Here is a 24,620-nt window from a genome sequence, read left to right on the forward strand (position 1 = left end):
ATCTCCCTTGTTTTTCTGATAACGTTCGTAAAAGGCTACAGATGTAAATACTTTGATGTAAAGAATAATCCTACAAAGTTTCAATCACATCCGATGAACTTTGTCAAAGATATAAAATGTCTAATTTTTCCTTTGACGCTGACCTGTGACCTTGAAAAAGGTCAAAGGTCAACGAAACCATCGTTAAAGTGTAGAGGTCATTGGAGGTCACGACTAAACAAAATATGAGCCGGATCGCTTTGATAGTTTCCGAGAAAAGTCCAACGTTAAGGTGGTGTCTACGGACGGCCGGCCGGCCGGACGGCCGGCCGGACAGACTAACACTGACCGATTACATAGAGTCACTTTTTCTCAAGTGACTCAAAAACAAGATCAAGACCAAACTGTCAGGCTCATGATTGTCCAGTTGGAAGAAATCCTAAGAGCGTGATGCTGCGCTGAAAATGAAAATGTAAAATTTTGTACTTTAAACTTGGTCAGGTTTTTTCTGAGCGCAGGAGATGACTGTCTTGTCAGAAATCGCACTCTATCTGATGTTAAGCAAAAACTGACAATGCAGTAATGCATTGAAGTCGCGTGAAGCAATATAAAAACAGTTAGTTTGCAGTCATGATAGTTGATTAGTCAACTAGTGCAAATTGTTTATGACTTTCAGGGCTGCATAAGTACATTGCCAAGCACTACAAACCTGTCCTAACCTTAAAATGCAGTATCAAAAGTATGGAAGCAAAGTCTTATCTGACCAATGCATGTACTAAACAGTTAATTTATTAACTTGACTGGGTGGCCGAGTGGTAACGCACTTGCGCTCGGAATCGAGAGGTTGCGTGTTCGACCCTGGGTCGGGCCGCTATTTTCTCCCCCCTTTCCTAACCTAGATGGTGGGTTCAAGTGCTAGTCTTTCGGATGAGACGAAAAACCGAGGTCCCTTCGTGTACACTATATTGGGGTGTGCACGTTAAAGATCCCACGATTGACAAAAGGGTCTTTCCTGGCAAAATTGTATAGGCATAGATAAAAATGTCCATCAAATACCCGTGTGACTTGGAATAAAGGCCGCGAAAGGTGAACATTCGCCTAACAGGCTTGAGGTTTGCTGGTCGATGTGAATGCGTGATATATTGTGTAAAAAATTCCATCTCACACGGCATAAAAGCGCTTTGAACTTCGGATAAGGCGCTATATAAATAAAGAGAATTATTATAATTATTATTATTATTAAGTAGAAGTGCATTGCCAAGGCACTGCATACCCCCAGCAAAGAACAAATCGTCTCTCTCTCTCTCTCTCTCTCTCTCTCTCTCTCTCTCCCTCTCTCTCTCTCACAGACACGCACACTCACAGACACTGAGACACCACACACACAGACGTGTGCTCAAACCACGTCACACACACACACTCACTCACACACACACATCATCCATGCTCACAATGTATTATTTATAAGCGAGGGTTCTGCAAAAAATCAGTATGACAATGTGGCCTTTCTTTACACAAAAAATGACACTTCGGATCAATAGAATCAAGTGTAACACATGTAAGTTTAGATGATTTTGACTCGGTCTTCATCGTGGATTGACGCCCACCAAAGCCTAATTGAATCCCTCTGCCGCTTCGCTCCGTCGAGCTTCAATTAGCTTTGGTCGGGCGTCAATCCACGATGAAGATCGAGTCAAAATCATCTAAACATACATGTTACGCTTGATTTTGACTCGATCTTCATCGTGGATTGACGCCCGACCAAAGCTAATTGAAGCTCAAGCCTAATTGAATCCCTCCGTCGCTTCGCTACGTGGAGCTTCAATTAGCTTTGGTCGGGCGTCAATACATGTTACGCTTGATTTTGACTCGATCTTCATCGTGGATTGACGCCCGACCAAAGCTTATTGAAGCTCAAGCCTAATTGAATCCCTCCGTCGCTTCGCTACGTGGAGCTTCAATTAGCTTTGGTCGGGCGTCAATCCACGATGAAGATCAAGTCAAAATCATCTAAACATACATGTTACGCTTGATTTTATTGATACATACTATTGATCCGAAGCGTGGATTGACGCCCGACCAAAGCTAATTAAAGCTCTCCGTCGCTTCGCTCCATCGAGCTTCATCAATTAGCTAAGTATTAGGTAAATAAAGCATAGTTCTATCCGATACGGCAAAAACGTGGAATTTCAACCACATAATCATTGACCCAATAATAATAGAATCAAGTGTAACACATGTAAGTTTAGATGATTTTGACTCGGTCTTCATCGTGGATTGACGCCCACCAAAGCCTAATTGAATCCCTCTGCCGCTTCGCTCCGTCGAGCTTCAATTAGCTTTTGGTCGGGCGTCAATCCACGATGAAGATCGAGTCAAAATCATCTAAACATACATGTTACGCTTGATTTTGACTCGATCTTCATCGTGGATTGACGCCCGACCAAAGCTAATTGAAGCTCAAGCCTAATTGAATCCCTCCGTCGCTTCGCTCCGTCGAGCTTCAATTAGCTTTGGTCGGGCGTCAATCGATGATGAAGATCGAGTCAAAATCATCTAAACATACATGTTACGCTTGATTTTATTGATACATACTATTGATCCGAAGCGTGGATTGACGCCCGACCAAAGCTAATTAAAGCATCGAGCTTCATCAATTAGCTAAGTATTAGGTAAATAAAGCATAGTTCTATCCGATACAGCAAAAACGTGGAATTTCAACCACATAATCATTGACCCACACCACCTTATACTGTTCACCGTCAGGGTCTAGCATTGGAAAAAGAGATTTCAGCTTACAAACTACAAAGGCAGAGGTCTGGGGCATCACCCCTGGAAATTGAAGAGGTTTTGTGATTTTGCGTCTAAAACCCCAATTCGAGTTTCGCGTTAGCTTATTGGAGATGTCATTTCGGCGTAAATGCGCCGAACGGCTTACAATGAATGCAGCTGCTAGGCCCTGGTTTGCTGAGCAGCTGGCCGCCAGCGACGTAGTCTATCACTGATAGTATCAGCACTGTTTTTGTGATAACAGGTCACAATATTTTCCTGTCGAGCCGCAATTTTGGAAGGGGAAGTCTAGTTGGCGGCAGTCACGCGCTTGGCGCCGAACTGAACAGTATCGAATTTTCCTACAAGCGTGTCACCCTTCTGTATCTCCTGTATACAGAGAAAACGCTTACAAGAGCTCCACTATCATGATCTCCACCTTAACTGGGAATCCCCCCAGGCACACACACACTTTTGAAGTGGTTGACATGATAACACATACCGTGTACTCACAAAAATCGAAGAGCGAAACAGAACCCGCCTACGGTCATGGATGAAACCCAAGCTATCCCACAATTCCAGAAAAAACGGTTTGACTAATCATAAGCTAACTGCGCGCCGTAATGATATTTTGTTGTTGTAAGTTCAAAATACACTTTAACACCCTTATCGATCACTACTCTGACTTAAAAACTAGTCCAACGTGAGAAAATATTATGGAGATATATACTAACAGCTCAAATATTACGTGTAAATGCTTTCTTTTGAGGTCAGTCGGGCGCGGTCGCTTGTGGTTGGGAGCGGCGATCGCCGGCCACGGTCGCGCGGTAATTAGTCAGACCTACACAGATTAGTGCTGCCGTTCTTGAAATTCACATAAATGTAACCAAGAACAAAGACATACAATCCTTACAGGCACTTTAGATCTACTCATTTCACTAGAGGTGACTACCTAGCACTGTGTCATCCGTATCTGCTGAAATAAAACAAAATATAAAATACCGGGGAGACACTGTGACTACTCACTGGTCTAGATCTGTCTGTAGACTACTTACCGGGACTGCCAGATCGACACTGCACTTTCGACAGCTCTTCCTCGCGCAGATGATTGGAAAAAACGCTGTGCAGATCAAACTGTAGGAAATCTCACTTTGGTATCTTCTTTAGTCTATTTATCTGGAGCTTAGAAACCGAACCCGGTCGATGAGACTGACCAGGCTGAGTCAGTGAATCATGTATACCACAATCCTTAGCGGCGCGACCCCTACCTAACCTGGTCTTGACTAACCTGGTCTACATACCACACACGTCACACTGACCGGTCAGCTGCGTGTACCCCCATAAACCACCCCACCACCCGTTTTCTTTGGATACACACTTTAACTACACACATGCCGACAAAATGTTGATCATTGGTTCAATACTTTGAAGATGTTGCTTGAAAAATAACCAGGTGAAATGAGTATTTCGGTGTTTAGTCAAATGTTAAAGTTTCTACCACAGACATACACACGCACGCACGCACGCACATACGCACAGACAGACAAAGTTACGATCGCATAGGCTACACTTACGTGAGCCAACTAGAGACTAGGTTTCTGGTCAAAACGAATGATTAATCTGCTGTATCATTCGCTTGTCGGAAAGATCTGCCTTCGCGCATCTCTCAAATATGACCTTCTCTTGTCTACTGGCTCGGAAGATTTATTCTACTCCCAAATAGCACTTCTTTGCACCTTATGACTCCTTTGTCCTCTAGAATCCCGAACCCATGCCAAATACGAGCTGATTTGGTGAAATAAAGCACATTTCTACTTGCAAAACCCATCGAACAGCCATTTCCGGTGCTCGATCGCCGACATTTTCAGCTTTGAAGGCTATTTACGGGCAAATATCAATCGCTCCCTGACTTTTTATGCATCGAGAAACAAATTTAGTCATCGCTGAATCAGTAGCTTACCTTAAATCCCGACATAAATCAAACAATACCTAGAAAACAGACAAAACTTGCCTTCACACGTGTCAGGAGCCGCCTTCGGCCTCCGTTCGGCCTTTGATCGGTTATCCCCCGTGTTGATGAAGAGATGTCTTCTGGCGCTGTTGACATCCAGGCAGTTACTAGCTTTGTCGTAGAGGAGCACAACAAACCTCTCCAACACAGCTCTGTCATCAGGTGTCAAGGTACACGGAGGCGTTGACAGCCGAAGGAAAGTTTCAGTCACATCATCGAACACACTCCACACCTCCCAAGCCTTCTTCTTACTGATGCCATTGAAAAATGACACAGTGTCGCACCCAGTAAAACTGTGGAAAAGAGAAAGGCAGGATGATCTGGTGGGACCAAGGTTCCTGGCAATAAGGTGAGCAGGAATGTGCCGGAAGTCTTTGCCAACACCCATCGCCACCCAAATTTCGTGGTCAGGATAGCGTGATGCAGAGGCAGCGGCGAGGACAACAACATCTGTGTCGGTGGTGCGAGGCAAGATGTGTTTGCTGTCCTTTGCTGCATCCACTAGGTGTGTCATTATTCTACTGTCGGCTTCCTCATGGGTGCAAGGAGACAGTGCACTAAGCTCAACAGGGACATTGGAAATGGCAATAGAACCCTGGGTGGTGACAATGGTCTTCTCAGTGGGAATTCGCAGGAGACACTGTGCCAGGTACTTAAAGAGCTCCGTTTTGTTGTCATCTACCCTGAGGAATGTGTGCCAGTTGGGTGGTATGGCGCCTGTTGGTGTGACACGCTTTCTCTTTCCCTTGCGCCTCACCTCCCTTGCAGTCTTCTTCAGGCTGTCTGTCCTGTACATATCCCATATCACATCCAGGCGGGAAACTGTTTGCAGCAAGATGGTGATGTGCGGCAAAAACCCATCCTCTGCATATGCACGAAATGTCTTTGCTGCCCCAGGCCGAATCATGTGCACGATTGCAGCGCCATCCAAAATCAGAACATCTGCATCAGAACGCACTGCTTCAGGCGGTGACAATTGCTCCAGGCATTCCATCAGGCGTGATTTCAATCCCGGCCTTATTTGTCCTTCAGAGGAAAGTGATGGAGGGGTACTGTGATTTTCATGCTGGAAGAAGTCGTCGAGTCCTCCTGGGCGGGTCTGGCATGCAATATAGAGCCTGGAAAAGAGACTGTTGTTCTTTTTAAGGATGGAAAGTTTGCAAGTTCCAGTGCCTTTCTTCTTCCGCTTTGTGCCAGCAATAAGGACCATGTTGTTGCGCTTGATAGGGTCAGAGAATTTCTTGGTCTTTGTCTTGAGCCTATCTTCCACAAATGATGTGTACTGCTGCATCCCGGTCGTCAACATGGATTTCATGGCCTCATGCGTCGCAGCACTGATGATCTCAGTGCTCTGAAGAGTGAGGAAATCGCATGTTCGCTCAGCAAAAGGGTTTCCCGCCTCCTTTATGACATCAAGGATTTTTGTGACGTTGTCAGCAAAATCCACTTGGAAGGCCAAGCTTTGCTCATGATGGCCAAGTTTCTCCGAGTCTTTCTCAGGGGGGCTAAGGGTCCGTTGAAATTCCTGGATGACACGTGCAACTTCAGGGCCACTGACCATCCACCGTCCCAAAGCAGCTGGATTACCTGTCAAGCCAACGGCCCCACCATCACCTTTCACAATCGCATTATTCTGTTCATGTGCATGATCCAGTGCCAGTCTTGAAAATGGCCTTCCAGTCTTTTGCAGGACAAAGTGGCCTTGTTGGAATTCATGCCTAACAGACTCAATGGCACTGATTTTTTTTCATGTCATTCACATGCACAGACATCCACCTTGCATAGTTATGCTGGTCTAATGCAAAGAACACTGGCACCATTTTCGCGATGTACTGCTGATACAACATGAAGTCACCACTTCTCACGGAAGACAGAAAAGCAAGCACAAGAACTTCTAATTGCATGATCAAAGCCCAGAAGTGAAACGTTGGACTGTTCTCCGTCATGACGACTTTCCACTCATCCCCAGGCATGATCTTCTCCACAAGAGCTTGGCATGAGAGACGATATTGCTCATAGGCAGCATTCATCAGTTGGTAGAGGGCACAAAAAGTCATACTGAAAGCTGATGAGCATGCCGAGTCTTGGTGACATGAGCAGCTGACAAGAAGGAGTCTGCAGCGGTGTCACTAAAACGCGAAAAGACGCGAAAAGACGCGAAAAGACACGAAAAGACGCGAAAAGACGCGAAAAGACGCGAAAAGACGCGAAAAGTCCTGGTAGATGTAACTGTTTTTAGTCGAGATTGGTGATTTAATATAAACAATCATCAAAACATGCACACTCTCTCTCTCTCTCTCTCTCTCTCTCTCTCTCTCTCTCTCTCTCTCTCTCTCTCTCTCTCTCTCTCTCTCTCTCTCTCTCTCTCTCTCTCTCTCTCTCTCTCTCTCTCTCTTAATCTTCCTCTCTCTCTCTCTCTCGCATGTGTGTGTGTGTGTGTGTGTGTGTGTGTGTGTGTGTGTGTGTGTATGTGTGTAAGTGTGTGTAAGTGTGTATGAACTTGTGTGTGCGTGTGTGTGTATACGAGGGTGTGTGTGTGGATGTGTGTTGGTATTTGCTAGCCGTGTCCAGCCAGCTGCACACAATTAACAGTCTCCTTTGGGTGAAGGAAGTTTTTATCTGTTTGAAGTGGGCGGTCATTTGTGAAAAGCTCGCCATAAACGGATCGCTTGGGCCCCAGGTGGTCGTAATGTAATGTGCCGCCAGCTTGACTGGGTATGTTGGGGGAATCGGCGTTTTGTCAAGTAGATGTTAATTCCTTTGTCGGATCGGATGGATAGAATACCAGCTCAGCTGGCGTGTGGTCAGTTGCGTAACTTTTATAAGTTACCCGGGGTAGCCGCTGATAACACGTTCGTGTGGGAATGTTTGATGCGCTCAGATCAAAGCCTCATTTAAGAGATAGCGAATTCCCGTTGCAAGCCCCTGGAGCAAATGTTTGATTGGTGCTTTTGTGAACAAGAAACAATTGACAAGTGGCTCTATCCCATCTCCCCCCTTTCCCCGTCGCGATATAACCTTGAATGGTTGAAAACGACGTTAAACACCAAATAAAGAAAAGAAAAGTAAGGAGGTGATTGTTACCAGAAGGTGTCTTTTCGCGTCTTTTCGCGTCTTTTCACGTCTTTTCGTGTCTTTTCGCGTCTTTTCGAGTTTTAGTGACACCCGTCTGCAGTACCAACTGTAGTCACACCAGCCTGTACAAGGACGTCTGTCCAGCCACTGTCACGAAGGAGACTTCCAAGGGCCTTCAAAAAAGCCATCTCGGTGTGAAGTCCTCCCAAAACGATGGTCATTCTGCTTTCTCCATACAAATCAGGATGCCTCCATTGAATTTGTTTGGCAAGGGCAAAGAGAGGCCCTCTGCAACTGTGTGTGTGGATCTGCTAACAACCCCCAACACTAGGTAAATCAAGCTACATTGCTCTAAACTTCTTGTGTTCCTTCAGTTACGTTCCAGCATGTGCGTTTGCATGTATTCCCGTGGTTGTCATTTTGAAATTATGCTTTAAATAACCAACAAATATTCATATTTTAAGTGGCTCTGTATCAGAACTTAATAAGTTCAGAAAACTGTGCATCTCTGCCAATTTTGAGGGTTGTTGCACTACATGAACGCAAATCTACAATTTTAGACTTTTTTTGTGGCAGCCATTTTGAACATTGCATTAAAATAATCTTTTAAACAAATTTATTTTGGTGGCCCTGTATCAGACCTTGACAAGTACATAAAACTGTACCTCCCTGCCAAATTTGGGACTTGTAGCATCAACTGAACATAAATTAATAATTTTGCTAAATTACATGTGGCGGCCATTTTGAAATTGTATTAAAAAACACCTTTAAACTAATTTTTCACGATGACCCTGTATCAGAGTTTGATAAATACATAAAACTGCCTGTCTCTGCCAATTTTGGTGTTTGTTACATGAAGTGCACAATTCGAACACATATAAGGGCCGCTAAACACTCAACAGCAGTGCTGCTTTCTGTACAGTGTGACGTTTTTGGAATCAATTTTGCAAGTGACTCCTACGTCAATTTCTTAAACAATTTCACGCACTCACACACACACAGACAATCTCACAAACACACAGACTAGACATACACACAGACACACACACACACACTCGTACCGTAAAAACAAAACACACACACACACACACACACAGACAGACACACACACACACACACACACACACACCCACACACACACTCTCTCTCTCTCTCTCTCTCACACACACACACACACACACACACACACTCACACACTCACACATACACTCACAGGGGCGGATCAGTTGCTTTGTAAGGGGGGGGGGGGCACTTTGAATCAAATGTGAATGTGATGGGCGCGAAGCGCCCGAATTTGCCAGGGGGGTCCGGGTGCATGCCCCCCCGGAAAAATGTTTGGCCCAAAGAAGCAAAATGGTGCCATCTGGTGCCATTTGAACTTAGAAATGGTCATAGAATCAGCTTTCCAAATTTTTTTTTCGGGGGGGGGGGGCACGTGCCTGGCACGTGCCCCCCCCCCCCCCCCTCGTCCGCCCCTGACTCAACGTGTTCACTCAACCCAATAGTGTCGTTAACAAACTTAAAAATCTTCTGTGTATGAATGTGGAAACGGAATACGGACGAAGAACAACGGAATACAGATGAAGAAAAGGTCCTACTTGGTCACCAGCTGCCGGTAAACATCTTGTCCCATCATGGGGCGATCTGCACCTACATCTCGCTTCAGGCAGGTTGTCCACCATCTCTCCACTCTCGTCTCGTCCGCCATGTCATCCTCGCAGAGACAGAACTCGCTGAAACTGCGCCCTGGCTCCACACCCAGACGTTGTTCTAGCTCCCTTAGCTGTACAGACATCACACAGTAATGTTAGTGTCACCAAGTTGTTCTAGCTCCCTTAGCTGTACAGACATCACAAAGTAACGTTAGTGTCACCAAGTTGTTCTAGCTTCCTTAGCTGTACAGACATCACACAGTAACGTTAGGTGGGGTGTGTGTTTGTATGTGTGTGTGTGTGTGTGTGCATGCGTGTTTGTGTGTGTGCGTGTGTGTGTGTGTGCGTGTACATGAATGGATGCATGTACGTGTATGAGTGCGTGCGTGCGTGCAAACGTGCTTGTTAGCGTGCGTTCGTGTGTGTATGTGTGTATGCGGGTGTGTGTGTATGTGTGTGTGTGTGTGTGTGTGTGTGTGTGTGTGCGTGTGTGCGTGTGTGTGTTTGTGTGTGTGTGTGTGTGTCTTACATCATTCATATTGACTAGTTGTCCCTGAAGACAGTCTCTAGTGACGTTAGGCAGGAGAACAGCTCGGTGAATCGCGGGCTTTGGCGTGACGTCATTCACGACACAATCTTTAACAACTTGCTTGGCTTTCTGCAGGTAGTCAACAGCCTTCCTGATGTCCCCTTGAAGGGTCTCGGGGTTTTCTTCTGTTTTTGGTATTGTTGCCGCCATCAATATGCCCTGCTGGCGATGGATTACCAGCAGGTCAACAAATTCCTCCCTCAAGTCTAGGGTCTCTCTGTCACTGCTGTTGGTGCTCATTGCCGCTGCCCCAGTGTAGAGGCTTGTAGAGTTGGCACCGTAGAGACTGCACTTGGCTTGGGACATAATTACCATTAATTCTCTCTGCTTGGCTGCTTCCTTCTTTATGTGACTCAAACAGTAGTGGATCTTTTGGAGAATTCTGTCTATCTTCACAGTCTTGTTGGCGCTTTTATCCTGCCCCTGTTCTCGTTCCTCTTGAGTTTTTAGAACTTTGATGGAATGGCCTCCTGCAAGGTTTACCTTTCGGACGTGTACGGTGTCGAAGTGGACCCGGGGGACGATGTAGGGTTGGGTGTCCAGGCGAGGAAACCAGGCGTTAAGAAACTCCGTCTGAAACAAATTAAACGTGCCTTAGACTAATAAGGATATTATAATCAAAGGTACGGAATATAGACAAGTTTGCAACAACAAAAAGTTAAGCGGAATAAATCTTCTGGCAACCGAGAGAATATCAAACACTGACATTACCACTCGAATGCCATCCTCATATATCTTTCGTATGCTGAACACTTTTTACATTTAGTCAAGTTTTGACTAAATGTTTTAACATAGACGGGGAAACGAGACGAGGGTGGTATGATGTATGTGTGTGTGTGTGTGTGTGTGTGTGTGTGTGTGAGTATGTGTGCGTGCGTGCGTGCATGCGTGCTTGTGTGTGTGTGTGTGTGTGTGTGTGTGTGTGTGTGTGTGTGTGTGTGTGTGTGTGTGTGTGTGTGTGTGTGATTCTGGGATTGCATTTCAGCTCGGAAGCTTAAAACGTAGTTACTAGTTTGCTCATTAAGGTTGTCATTAAAATCAAATGTCCACTACCATAAATATATCAAAATGATTGAATTGTATTCCTCATATTCTCCTGAATTAAAACAGAAATGCATGGATATGTCATTTTTACTCTAAAAGTTTGCTCAGAATTAAAGAAAATAGGTTAAGTAAGTACTACGTTCGCATGCTTCGCGGGGAAGAGCGTGAACCGTCTTAGTCTTCGGGTATGGTTAGTCGAGACTATTGATGTAGTCTCGGCGATGTTTGTTTTTTGGTGTTGATCTTTCTGTTTGATGCCAACAGATTGAATTACAAAAAAATATACATATATCTTGATAACACTTGTACATTTTTCAGAGCGCATTATTATTATGTATCGATATTAGAGAACCTAAGTCATAAGTAGTAGCCTTAGACGGAGACGTAACCTACTTTCAGCCACCAGGTGGTATTGCACAATACAGCGCTACGGCCTCCAAACTATAATGGTCGCGCTTGCGGACTGATTTATGTTTGTTTGTTTGCTTAACGCCCAGCCGACCACGAAGGGCCATATCAGGGCGGTGCTGCTTTGACATATAACGTGCGCCACACACAAGACAGAAGTCGCAGCACAGGCTTCATGTCTCACCCAGTCACATTATTCTGACAACGGACCAACCAGTCCTAGCACTAACCCCATAATGCCAGACGCTAGGCGGAGCAGCCATTAGATTGCCAATTTTAAAGTCTTAGGTATGACCCGGCCGTGGTTCGAACCCACGACCTCCCGATCACGGGGCGGATGCCTTACCCCTAGGCCAACCGTGCCGGTACAGTGCGGACTGATCAAGCAGTAGCAGTTAAGTCATATTGAGAAGACTGTCGCTGGGCTGCCTTCTGGATTTGCCGGGATTGGCATACCCTTGACTTGTACTCCGCTCCAAACAAAGAATATTACTTTGTAGTAGCATGCCCATGCATCTCGTATTTATGGCACAAGCTCGCAAATCAATTCCTGATCGTATAACTTGTACAATGTCGAAAACGTTACATTTTGTTGCTGCTACTAACAGAATAGATCTAGCAAGACAATTTCATCTGAGGAGGCATGCATTCAAACATTCGAATTTGCAGCCAGTTTTAATGAGATCCACTCACAAGATAAACAAGAACATAATATGCCTGTGCAAATAACATGAAACATAGTTGTATTTGAAATAAATATTTAATTTACCACTCGCAGTCCGTACAATCGTTGGTTTTAGCAGCCGGTGGTAACGCTTTCCGGTGGTTCGGACCGTAACCTCTGACCCGGAAGTATCGCGCACTCACAAACCGCGGACGTCACACGGCTAAATAGGTTAAGTTAACCGACTGATCCCCCCTTACGGAGACAGACTTAACAATGCTATTGTTTTAAACAGATTGTTTATGTGTCTGGTTGACAGCTGTTATAAAGCCATTGTCAGAGAACTGTGAAACAAGTGGCAGTGATACACTTGAGTAAATAGGGGAACACAGGTTGAATGTAAGAACATCCGAATCACGTGTTCACTGATAGAGCGAATTAGTTCTGTTAGATGTTTTACATTTACAGTAGTCACATTGGCAGGCTTCAGGCTTATAGTATTTGCATGGCCCTCTTTATTTAGCGTGTTCTTGGAACCTCCCCGACTGACAGGCGGGATTTTAAAATTCAAAACCGGTAGGTTTGAATCTTTTTCACTATTTCCATACTTGCGCCTTGTGCCCTGTCAATTGTTTTGTGCTCTTGCGTTGGAACTTCCTCAAATATCATGTTAAAAAGACATGCAGTGCTTCCTGGCATAATTTTTAATGTGTCTTCTCGAAGTGACCAGCTTATTCTACCAAAACAGTCAGAAGACCCACTGAAGAAGGCAAAGCGTGGCTCCTTTTTATACCACGAGTTGCCTCTTTAACACCGCAGGCATATTGTGGCATGCATGAGACTGTACTGTTTCCACAGGAGTGTTAAGCTGCCACTGGGAAGTGATTTGCTCATGGGGCCTGTGAGTCTGAAATAGCAAGACAGAGTTGTGCACAGACAAGACAAAGACAACAGAAAAGACAAAACTATGCGTGCATGCAGAAACAACAAGTCGCGTAAGGCGAAAACACAACATTTAGTCAAGTAGCTGTCGAACACACAGAATGAAACTGAACGCAATGCCATTTTTCAGCAAGACCGTATACTCGTAGCATCGTCAGTCCACCGCTCATGGCAAAGGCAGTGAAATTGACAAGAAGAGCGGGGTAGTAGTTGCGCTAAGAAGGATAGTACGCTTTTCTGTACCTCTCTTTGTTTTAACTTTCTGAGCGTGTTTTTAATCCAAACATATCATATCTATATGTTTTTGGAATCAGGAACCGACAAGGAATACGATGAAAGTGTTTTTAAATTGATTTCGACAATTTAATTTTGATAATAATTTTTATATATTTAATTTTCAGAGCTTGTTTTTAATCCAAATATAACATATTTATATGTTTTTGGAATTAGAAAATGATGGAGAATAAGATGAACGTAAATTTGGATCGTTTTATAAATTTTTATTTGTTTTTACAATTTTCAGATTTTTAATGATCAAAGTCATTTATTAATTTTTAAGCCACAAAGCTGAAATGCAATACCGAAGTTTGGGCTTCGTCGAAGATTACTTGACCAAAATTTCAACCAATTTGGTTGAAAAATGAGGGCGTGACAGTGCCGCCTCAACTTTCACGAAAAGCCGGATATGACGTCATCAAAGACATTTATTAAAAAAACAAAGAAAAAAACGTCTGGGGATATCATACCCAGAAACTCTCATGTCCAATTTCATAAAGATCGGTCCAGTAGTTTAGTCTGAATCGCTCTACACACACACACACACACACAGACAGACACTCGCACATACACCACGACCCTCGTCTCGATTCCCCCCTCTACGTTAAAACATTTAGTCAAAACTTGACTAAATGTAAAAAGGCTTAAAGAAGAATGCAATGCTTTAAAAGTACAGACTGTGATGTAATGCAAACAAACTGTGGCGTCCTTTATTTTTGATTGGACACTATCGTTAAAGAAGATCTCCCCACAAGTATGGCTATTATGGTTATCGATGTTATCCTTGGTCAGACTCTGGACAAGCATGTGCCCCTTGTCCAGCATAGGGTTCAGCAGCTTAAGGCCACACCTTGGTACGCCGCCGTTGCTGCTCAGCTCCAGGAGTTGAAGCGAGAGCGTCGTCACGCTGAGCTGAGGTGGTTGTCGTCCGAACTGACCAAACACAAAGATTTGTATGAAACTGCTGTGAACTATTTGGTTCATGGTGCGAAGACAGCTTTCTAACAGTGCCAGGATTACTGCAAGTGTTTCTTGCAAAGAATTGTTTCAAAATGTCAACACTCTTTTAGGCAAGTCGCAAAATGTAAAAAGTTCCAACTGTTCTCATAGCAGACCAACTTGCTGATGCTTTTTTGGATTTCTTTCGTGAGAAGGTTGTACAAATTCGCAACAGCTTCAACAATTCTGTTGATCAAAGTCAGTTAGCCCAGCATGAGGCACAATATTCTGGTCCGTAGTTTTCGAGTTTCAGTCCAGTGTCAGTGGAGTCTGTCCGCAAGCTGGTTTCAGCCACCCAACCCAAAACATGTGAACTCCATGCCTACCAAACTGATGTATGACAACCTAGATGTCCTTCTCCCCATCATTACCAATCTGTTAAATGAATCACTTTCCTCGGGTTCAGTTCCACCAGCTTGGAAAACAGCTGTTGTAAAACCCTTTTGAAGAAGCCGTCCCCTCCATCAAAATGACCTCAAAAATTATAGACCCGTTTTAAACTTGCCATTCTGGTCCAAAATCATGGAAAAAGTTGTCCTACATCAGCTCAATGCACACCTTGAAGCAAACAGCCTTTTGAACGTACACCGGTCCGCCAATTGTGCGAACCACTCAACTGAAACTGCTTTGTTGCGCATTGTAAATGACTTACTCACTGCTGTTGATCACAACTAAGTCTCTGCTCTTCTTCTGTTAGATCTCTCTGTTGCGTTTGATACGATTGACCACAACCTTCTACTCTTTTGTCTGGAACAATATGTCGGCGCCAATAGCACAGCTCTGTCCTGGTTCCGTTCCTATCTGTCAGACAGAAGTCGGTTTGTTCTTGTGGCACACCATCGTTCTAGCACAACACCTCTGTTCTATGGAGTACCACAGGGCTCAGTCTTAGGTCCGGTACTGTTTGTCTTGTACACAACACAGCTATCAACCATCATCAACCACCACTGCAGTCAGTCACGAAATGTTCGCAGACGATACACAGCTTCATCCACGCCTGTTTCAGCCCAAGCGCTTAGTTTCCCCGAAGCTTTTCCTGCTGCCAGCGTGGGCTGAGGTTGCTGATAACCTCAGTGCCAGCGCAGCCTGGAGTTCTAAAAATATCACAGCTGGGAGAGCGAGATAAGCCGTTCTGTGACACAGGCATATCACTCCTAGGAAAACGTGTAGTTTTTGTTTTTTTGCCTTTGCTTATCGTCTCGTGCGTGTGGCAATTACAAAACGGACACCAGCTGAGAGAAGACATTCTGACCTACACATCGATACAAAACACGATATGAATAGTTTTCAAGAGTCTGCACCACAGAGAGTTTCAATGGAGAGGACAAATCAGGGCTGAGTCGTGTGTTTGATTGTGTGTGTGAGTGATGCAACATTTAAACAATAATAGAGATTGAACCCTAGTTCTCACAACAAGGAAACATACATGCAGACAAAGTTTAGCATGCCGTGAGTAAGAACAACTGAACTGGATTTAGTCACTCTGATGGGGGGTGGTAGTAGCGGCGCTCAGAAATAGGTCATTGACACGCTACTCGCCGAGAAAAGGAAGGTATAACGGTACTCCACGGACACTAGCACAGCGAATTAAGGCGGATGGAGAGGGCAGCGCGAGTCAGTTAAATGGAATTTCTAGACAATGCTTGGCCAAGATAAGATACCTCGAGGGAGAAGTTCACACCATACAGTTAGAATAAAGGATAGGCTTGCTACACCAGTTAGTTCTGCGAATTTTATTTACTGTGTTGTTCATCGAGTGTAGAAGTTAACTTTTCAAAACAATATTTGAGAGGATTGAAAAACAGACGGACAGACATAACAATGGCAGACATACAGACAGACAGACAGACATACACATTGACAAACAGACTGACGAACAGACACACACACTGACAAACAGGTAGACAGACAGACTAACAGGCAGACAGACATTCGGTACAGACAGACAGACAAATAAAAAGCTAGACATACAAACAGGCAGATTGTCAGACAAACATACAGACAGACAGACAGACAAACGAACAGATTGACAAACAGGCAGACAGACACACAGGAAGAGACGGACAGACTGACAAACATGCAGACAGTTAGACAGACAGACGGGTGGACAGACTGACAAACAGGCAGACAGACTGAAGAACAGACAGACAGACAGACGGGCGGACAGATCGACAAACAGACAGACGGACAGACACACAAACGGACATACAAACGGACGGACAGACAAACGGAAAGACAGACAGACGGAAAAACAGACAGACAGACAGACAGACAAGCAAAATTATAGACAGACAGACAACACTGAGTGGGCTTTGCCAGTGTCCGTGGAGTACCGTTATTGACGGGCCGCCAGAGCGGCTCGTCTTTAGGCGTCGGGTAAGTAGCGTGCAGGAGGAGAAATTTTTGTTCATGGGCGAACACGTGACAGGAAGTCGCCGTTTGTAGTCTGTGGTGAAATACCTCACAATGTGCTCAAACAAATCACAGTCACAGGAAATGAACAAGAAGAAGTGTGTTATAAGAATTTGAATTCTAACAAAATCACTGAGCAACACAGGAACACAGGAAGTTGTGGAATACGTCACCTTATGGGAGGGGTGACGGCAAAATTGTTGAACAAAAACATCATAGGTCGATTTGTGCAGGGTCAAACTCAAACCGAGCCATTCATGCATTGCTGTATTTGAGTGACTTATATACCGACATTTTTATTTCTTTTTTTCAGCACAGGTGTAGGAAAAATCATGAACCAAAATGTTATTTATTTTCTAATTTAAATTTTTTTTTTACAAATGTGACCATGGTCTTTTAAACAAACAATTACATTAAACATTGTTATGTTAAAAAAAAGAAAAAACAAAAAAAGCTTTTGTGCACAAATCAGAAAATACATTGTACATTTTACCTACAGGCCAAACCGTGAGTGTCGTGGCAAAGCCAGACCGAGGAAATTGCACTGGTTTTTATTTTTAGATCAGTCGCAAGTTGTCAAGAACAGGCGCTTGTATTTGGATGTGTCCACTGATAGTAGGTTTGGTTGTGATCAATCAGAATGATGTGGGAATAAAAATGTATGACAGTTTGGTATGATGACATGTAATTCACATATATGCTGAAATGTAATATTATACATGATATAATATTATTAAGGCTGTTGCCATGACCATGAACCCCATGGGACTGGGTGGCCGAGTGGTAACGCACTTGCGCTCGGAATCGAGAGGTTGCGTGTTCGACCCTGGGTCAGGCCGCTATTTTCTCCCCCCTTTCCTAACCTAGATGGTGGGTTCAAGTGCTAGTCTTTCGGATGAGACGAAAAACCGAGGTCCCTTCGTGTACACTATATTGGGGTGTGCACGTTAAAGATCCCACGATTGACAAAAGGGTCTTTCCTGGCAAAATTGTATAGGTGTGACGTCTGCTTCTCGTTCTAGGGCTGATCAGTGTTTAACTGAGACAAGTGCAAAGAAGTAATAAGAAATTTAATAATTCTGTACTTTCAAAAACAGGCACATGATCATTCTTGCAGACATCAATCCCTTTCTCTTAGAATCTTCAAATGAAAGTTTTGTAGATTATGATTTCGCTGGTGTGATTTCACACACACGTAACAACATTGTCTTTCTTCTTCTTGTTGCGTAGACGTTTGATATCGAAGCGCGGAACGTACTTCTTCTTCTCGTTGAAAATGTATTTCGGTTTACACAAATGAAGACGTGATGGTGTGTTAATGTTCACAAAATATAAAGTAGTCTACTCATCATGATAAACTCGATCTGGGTGACACTTGGGGACGTTGGTGGTTCCTTCCGTGGTTACCGCTGACGTTGCCCTTCCCACAGTGTTCACACGACATCATTTACACAAGCATTGTACACCCCTGTACACTTGCACCTTCTGCGGTTAGTGGACCTTTGGAGATCGCAAAAATGTGGAAATCCGTCCACGGAAGGTGAAACATATGCTAGTGCAATCTATGTGGCTTCGTTGATTGCTGCCATCTTGGAGTCAATGAAACGGTCAGAGCATTGCATCCTAGCAACCTCAACTGAATATATGTACAGTTCATATTCACGAATTAATACCAATGCACGCTGTTTCCTTTTGTTCTCTTCGTTTAAATTTCTTTCCATGCAGATAAACAAATTCTTACCTTGTACTAGTTTTGGACTAATGGCGCGAGCGTTGACGTCATATGCATACAGTGTCGTCATGACGTAGTCTCGGTCATTTAACCTCGTTTTGTGTACGCAACTAGTGAAGTCTCGATTAATATGAGAGAGGGAGTCGATACACGAATTCCATTCGTCACATAACCCCATGGATCAAGATAATTATCCTATCGCAAGTAGATAATTATTCATCGTACGACGCTCTGCTCATATAATCTGTACCGTGGTTGTCCTTGTCTCTATCTTTCTCCTCTATTGGGATCGCCCAATATCCTTTCGTCAAGTCTAGCTTTGAAAAGTATTTCGCTTTTCCTAAACTTTGAAACAGATGGTCGACATCGGTGATGGGTTCAGCGTCGAACACTACCACGTTGTTCAGAGCTCTCAGATCAGAACAGAAACGGTACTTTCCGTCCTTCTTCTTTATCAGGACGATGGGAGAGTTGTATGGAGAGTTTGCAGGTTCGATGACATGCAACTTCAGCATTTCTTCAATTTCCTTTTCGACAGTTTCTACCATGGCGTGAGGTATGGGTCTGGGTTTCACAAAGACTGGTTTCTTCTCTGTCACTTCAATGGAACATTTTTCCAGGTTCGTCGTCTTTGGAACATCTGTTAGGAACTCTTCAAATTCTTCACAGATCATCTTCGCCTCTTTGACCTTTGCCTCGTCCAATTTCTCGTCGAAATGGATGTTCTTCACATTTTCGGTTCTTTGAGTTTCTAGGAGGGGTAACATCTTCTGAGTGTCATACTTGAAAATGTCATCATCCATCGTGTTGTCCTCTTCCATGACAACAGCCACGACCTCTTCTCCTCCGTCTTCTTCATCACTTTCTTCTTCGTTTGAAGCAGGAACACTCGCTTGGGCAGATGAACTGGGATTGGGAGTGGCGGAACTCAATTCCCGTTCTTGGTACTCCTTGATGAGGTTGATGTGGTAGATCCGTGTTCTTCTGCCAACTTGGATCTTGTAGTCGAATTCATTCAACTTTTCCACAACCTTGTAGGGGCCTGACCATGTAAGTTCCAGCTTGTTGTTCTTCACAGGGCGTAGAAGTAGAACCCGTTTTCCGACTTCTATCGTCCTTGGTTTCGTTTTCTTGTTGAAGAAATGGGCTTGCTTGCTGGCCGCTTTCTTCAGGTTCTCACGTGCCACGTTGCACGTTTCTTCTATTCTGTTCCTGAGGTTGACTACATATTCCGCTGTAGTCTTCTGCTCCCCTGAGATTTCTTCTTCGGTCCATGTTTGGCGCAGCACTTGCATGGGTCCTTTGACAGATCTCCCATACAGCAGCTCAAACGGCGAAAATCCCATGCTTTCTTGTGGAGCTTCTCTGTATGCGAACAGGAGGGCGGGGATAAACGTGTCCCATTCCCTCGGTTGATCGATCGCTAACTTTTTCAGCATGCTCTTCAGTGTGGAGTTGAACCTTTCGACCAAACCATTCGCTTGAGGGTGAAACGGTGCAGTCATATTGTGTTTGATGCTGAGAAAGTCGTTCACTTCTTTCATCAGGTGGCTGGTGAACTGTGTGCCTTGGTCCGTTATCACTTCATCTGGGATTCCCAATCTAGTACACATCTCCCAGAGAGCTTCAGCTACGGTGTCTGCTTGGATGTTTTTCAGGGCTACGGCTTCTGGGTATCGGGTAGCGTAGTCAACAGATACCAAGATGTATTGTTTCTTGCTCTCCGACATAGGTTTGACCGGGCCGATGATATCCACCGCAACTCTCTTGAAAACTGAACTGATGGGTGGCATCCTTCCCAGAGGGACTTTCTTCGTCTGACTTTTCGGTGCAGTTCTTTGGCATGTATCACAGGACAAGCAATACCTACGAATGTCTCCTGCACACCCTGGCCACCAGAATTCTGCTCTAATTCGGTCAGATGTTTTTCTTTGACCTAAGTGTCCTGCCATGGGGTGATCGTGACCAAATGAAAGAACTTTGTTCCTGAGTTTCTTCGGAACGATTACTAGTGAACGGTCGTTTCCGTGGCGATCTTTCGTTGTTCTATACAGGATTTCTTTCTTGTATGAATACCGTATCCCATTGATCCCTTCTGGAGAGTTGGCAAATTGCCTGATGGTCTTCAACGAAGGGTCACTTGCCTGTTCTCTCTTCAGATCAGCTGGCGAATACAGTCTTTCTTCTTCCTTGACTCCCTGTTTGTGGCTGCAGCTTGGTTTCTGGGCGTCCTCTGTCGCTTGTGCTCTCGTGGTAACAGCAGCTGCTGTCCCAGGGTACCATGCTGGGTCTCGAACAGGATATGTGGGAGTCAATTTCTTCTCTTTACCTAGTCCATACCATTTACCTATGAGGACAGGGTAAATTGGGTCGTCCATCACCGTTACTTCTGTCTCGGAGTCAAAGTAGGGTGAATCGATGTGCACCACGGCGGTGTGGTACATCTTCTTGGAGTCTTTCTCTGCCAGAGTAGTCTCCTTCATTTTCGCTGAATATGCCTCCTTTGGCACAAACTTCTTGCTGACAATGATACCAGTACATCCAGTGTCTCTCAAAGCGTTGACAATTGTTCCATTCAGCTTCACTGGTACCACTTCGGCACATTTCTTTTCCTTGCAATTTCCGCAAAGTTTTTCTAAGAGGATCGGTGTCTCAAGTGTATCTTTCTTCGATGAAACTGCACCTGCTGTGTCTCTCTTGTTTGGACAGAAACGAGATACATGCCCTTGCAATTTACAAATGAAACAACATCCAGATGCTCGCAGTTTCTCTCTCTCGGCGTCACTCAACTTTGCCTTTAGAGTTTGATTTGCGGGTTTTGTTGATGGAGCAGCTATTCTTGTTTCTTCTTGGGGAGAACGACGTTTTTCAGGCTTGACGTACGTTGATGAAGTTTTGACGTTCGATCTAGATTGTTGATATGTGTTGGCTATCATCCCAATCTCTTTGGCGCTCTTAGGGTCTCTATCCCTAATGTGAACGGCGAGGTCAGGAGGAAGGGTGTCCAACACCTGCTCACGGACCAACAAATCTTTGAGATCTTTCACATCTTGGTCGCATTCTGCTAATTCCACCCACTTGTCTAGATACCGTTCTAGCTTCGTGATGTGCTCTTTATACGTGTCAGTGGCGCTTTTCTTGGTTTGGCGAAACTTCTTTCTATAATCTTCGCTAGTGAGTTGGAAGCCCTCATACAAAGCGTGTTTGAGAGTGTCGTAGTCATTAGCGTCTTCCTCGTTCAGCTTTGAGAAGATGACTCTCGCCTTACCCTTCAGAAAGTACACTACACGTGAAGCTTTTGCTGTATCACTCAGGTTACAGTCTCGAGCATAATGCTCGAACTGATGGAACCAGCTCTCGATGTCATCACGGTCGTCTAGAAAAGGAATCTTGGGCTTGAAAGCATCATCTTCGCGAATACGTCCTGGCGAGTTGTTGTTCCTGTTGCCCTCTTGGTTGGCGTTCTGGATTTTCAACTGTTCCAGTTGGAATTGTCGTTCAGCGTCACGTTCTAGCCGTAGTCGTTCAGCGTCACGTTCTTGTCGTTCAGCATCACGTTCTAGCCGTTCAGCTTCACGTACTCGTTCCTCGCGATCAAGAGTTTGTTGCTTCTCTTTCTGATCAAGAACAAATGCACGCAACTCGGCTCCTTCTAACCCCAACAACTGTCCTTCGGCCATTAGCTGTCTAGTCAACTCTAGCGGATCTACACTTGTGGACTGAGACATATTTACAGGTGACACGTCCGTGCACGCCTGTGGATCAACCTCTTCGTCGTTACGGTTGCTGTCAACTTGAAGAGAGAGATGAACACTCTCTTCTTCGTCAGCAGGAATTGGTAACGAGTCTATCACCTCTTCCCGATCGTTACCGACAGTAAGGGTTTTTTTTCCCTTCTTATCCGTGGTCACTATGGGAAGAGATTTGTCGGCCGGCTGTTTCCGTGCCAACTGGGCTGCGATGGTGGACTTTCTAAAATTATGAGCTGGAGAACTGTCGTCACTCATAAGTCACCTCGCGTATTATTCCAAAACGTACAAAATGTATGTTGCTCAAACACCGTCGAGCTACTAAATTTCGGATCAAATTACAAAAAGAAACAGTCGGGCACTTCGTGCACAAAATGCAAGTCCTAGTTTAGCTCTACTTCTACTGTACTTTGAAATAATTCTTCAACGTATGTTACGTTACGTTTCCACACAACCACCCAAAGAGTTATGTTTCCACGTTCTATCGTGAGTCAGTTTACTTCTATCTACCAACGAGAACTTACACTGTAAACTTTATTTGACTCTTTCTGGCGAAAAGATCAATCTTTCACTCGATCGAACGTTGAATATACAAGATGTATCAAATCAACTGTCAATTCGCATCATTTACTGTGTAGATTAATTTACAGCCACTTCTACAGCAAGTAAATACGACTGATATCCACAAGTCGATTATATAGGGCTTCACAGGGAAATACAGGTATTAAATCCTTACCTCTTAGGTACCTGACTCCCACCAACCTCCCGCGTAATTTAGAACAAACTAAGGGGAATGATGGTTCCGATAGTACGTGCAAGAATACTATCACACTGATGAATTGGAACACCACAAATAAAATTGGGAGCTAACAAATCAAAAGTGGTCTCGCTAAATATTGATTTTTTAACGTGTCGTTTCAGCTGACAACACTTCCAGTTTTTATTTTACCGTGTGATAGGGCACACGTTGAGTTATAGATCTGTGATAAGTAATATAACTAAAGGTAAATAAATAAAATTATATGATGAGACGATGGCGATGAAGTACGAACATATACAATACAAATCGACATGCAAGAAACCTACAGCAATTTTGAAACGAGAAAAATTTGGAACGGCTGGATCGAAAGTAAAACGTTGATTCAATATCCCGTGACTCGAGCCCCCATTGTGACGTCTGCTTCTCGTTCTAGGGCTGATCAGTGTTTAACTGAGACAAGTGCAAAGAAGTAATAAGAAATTTAATAATTCTGTACTTTCAAAAACAGGCACATGATCATTCTTGCAGACATCAATCCCTTTCTCTTAGAATCTTCAAATGAAAGTTTTGTAGATTATGATTTCGCTGGTGTGATTTCACACACACGTAACAACATTGTCTTTCTTCTTCTTGTTGCGTAGACGTTTGATATCGAAGCGCGGAACGTACTTCTTCTTCTCGTTGAAAATGTATTTCGGTTTACACAAATGAAGACATGAAGTTAATGTTCACAAAATATAAAGTAGTCTACTCATCATGATAAACTCGATCTGGGTGACACTTGGGGACGTTGGTGGTTCCTTCCGTGGTTACCGCTGACGTTGCCCTTCCCACAGTGTTCACACGACATCATTTACACAAGCATTGTACACCCCTGTACACTTGCACCTTCTGCGGTTAGTGGACCTTTGGAGATCGCAAAAATGTGGAAATCCGTCCACGGAAGGTGAAACATATGCTAGTGCAATCTATGTGGCTTCGTTGATTGCTGCCATCTTGGAGTCAATGAAACGGTCAGAGCATTGCATCCTAGCAACCTCAACTGAATATATGTACAGTTCATATTCACGAATTAATACCAATGCACGCTGTTTCCTTTTGTTCTCTTCGTTTAAATTTCTTTCCATGCAGATAAACAAATTCTTACCTTGTACTAGTTTTGGACTAATGGCGCGAGCGTTGACGTCATATGCATACAGTGTCGTCATGACGTAGTCTCGGTCATTTAACCTCGTTTTGTGTACGCAACTAGTGAAGTCTCGATTAATATGAGAGAGGGAGTCGATACACGAATTCCATTCGTCACAATAGGCATAGATAAAAATGTCCATCAAATACCCGTGTGACTTGGAATAAAGGCCGCGAAAGGTGAATGCTCGCCTAACAGGCTTGAGGTTTGCTGGTCGATGTGAATGCGTTATATATTGTGTGTAAAAAATTTTTGTTTGTCTGTCTGTCTGTAAAAAAAATTCCATTTCACACGGCAGAAATTAATATGTAAAGCTATATAAGCTCACCATAATAATAATAAGAAGAAAGGTTTAATGTTATGTAAAATC

At 44.1% G+C, this 24,620-nt stretch overlaps 1 protein-coding gene across 1 annotated transcript in view; it reads right to left on the bottom strand.

Annotated features, from left to right (window-relative positions):
- Positions 1 to 9,339: 9,339 nt before the first annotated feature.
- Positions 9,340 to 24,620, bottom strand: part of LOC138955334 (uncharacterized) — a 137,036-nt gene continuing 121,755 nt past the window's right edge. Inside the window, exons 4-5 of the mRNA XM_070326949.1 lie at positions 10,016 to 10,648; positions 9,340 to 9,617 (exon numbers count right to left, since the gene is read on the bottom strand). Of these exons, the coding sequence (XP_070183050.1) occupies positions 9,429 to 9,617; positions 10,016 to 10,648 (822 nt within the window). The 3' untranslated portion in view covers positions 9,340 to 9,428. The remainder of the gene's footprint in view (positions 9,618 to 10,015; positions 10,649 to 24,620) is intronic.

The sequence above is a fragment of the Littorina saxatilis genome, unplaced genomic scaffold, assembly GCF_037325665.1.
Source record: "Littorina saxatilis isolate snail1 unplaced genomic scaffold, US_GU_Lsax_2.0 scaffold_96, whole genome shotgun sequence".
In the NCBI taxonomy this organism is placed as follows: Eukaryota; Metazoa; Mollusca; class Gastropoda; order Littorinimorpha; family Littorinidae; genus Littorina; species Littorina saxatilis.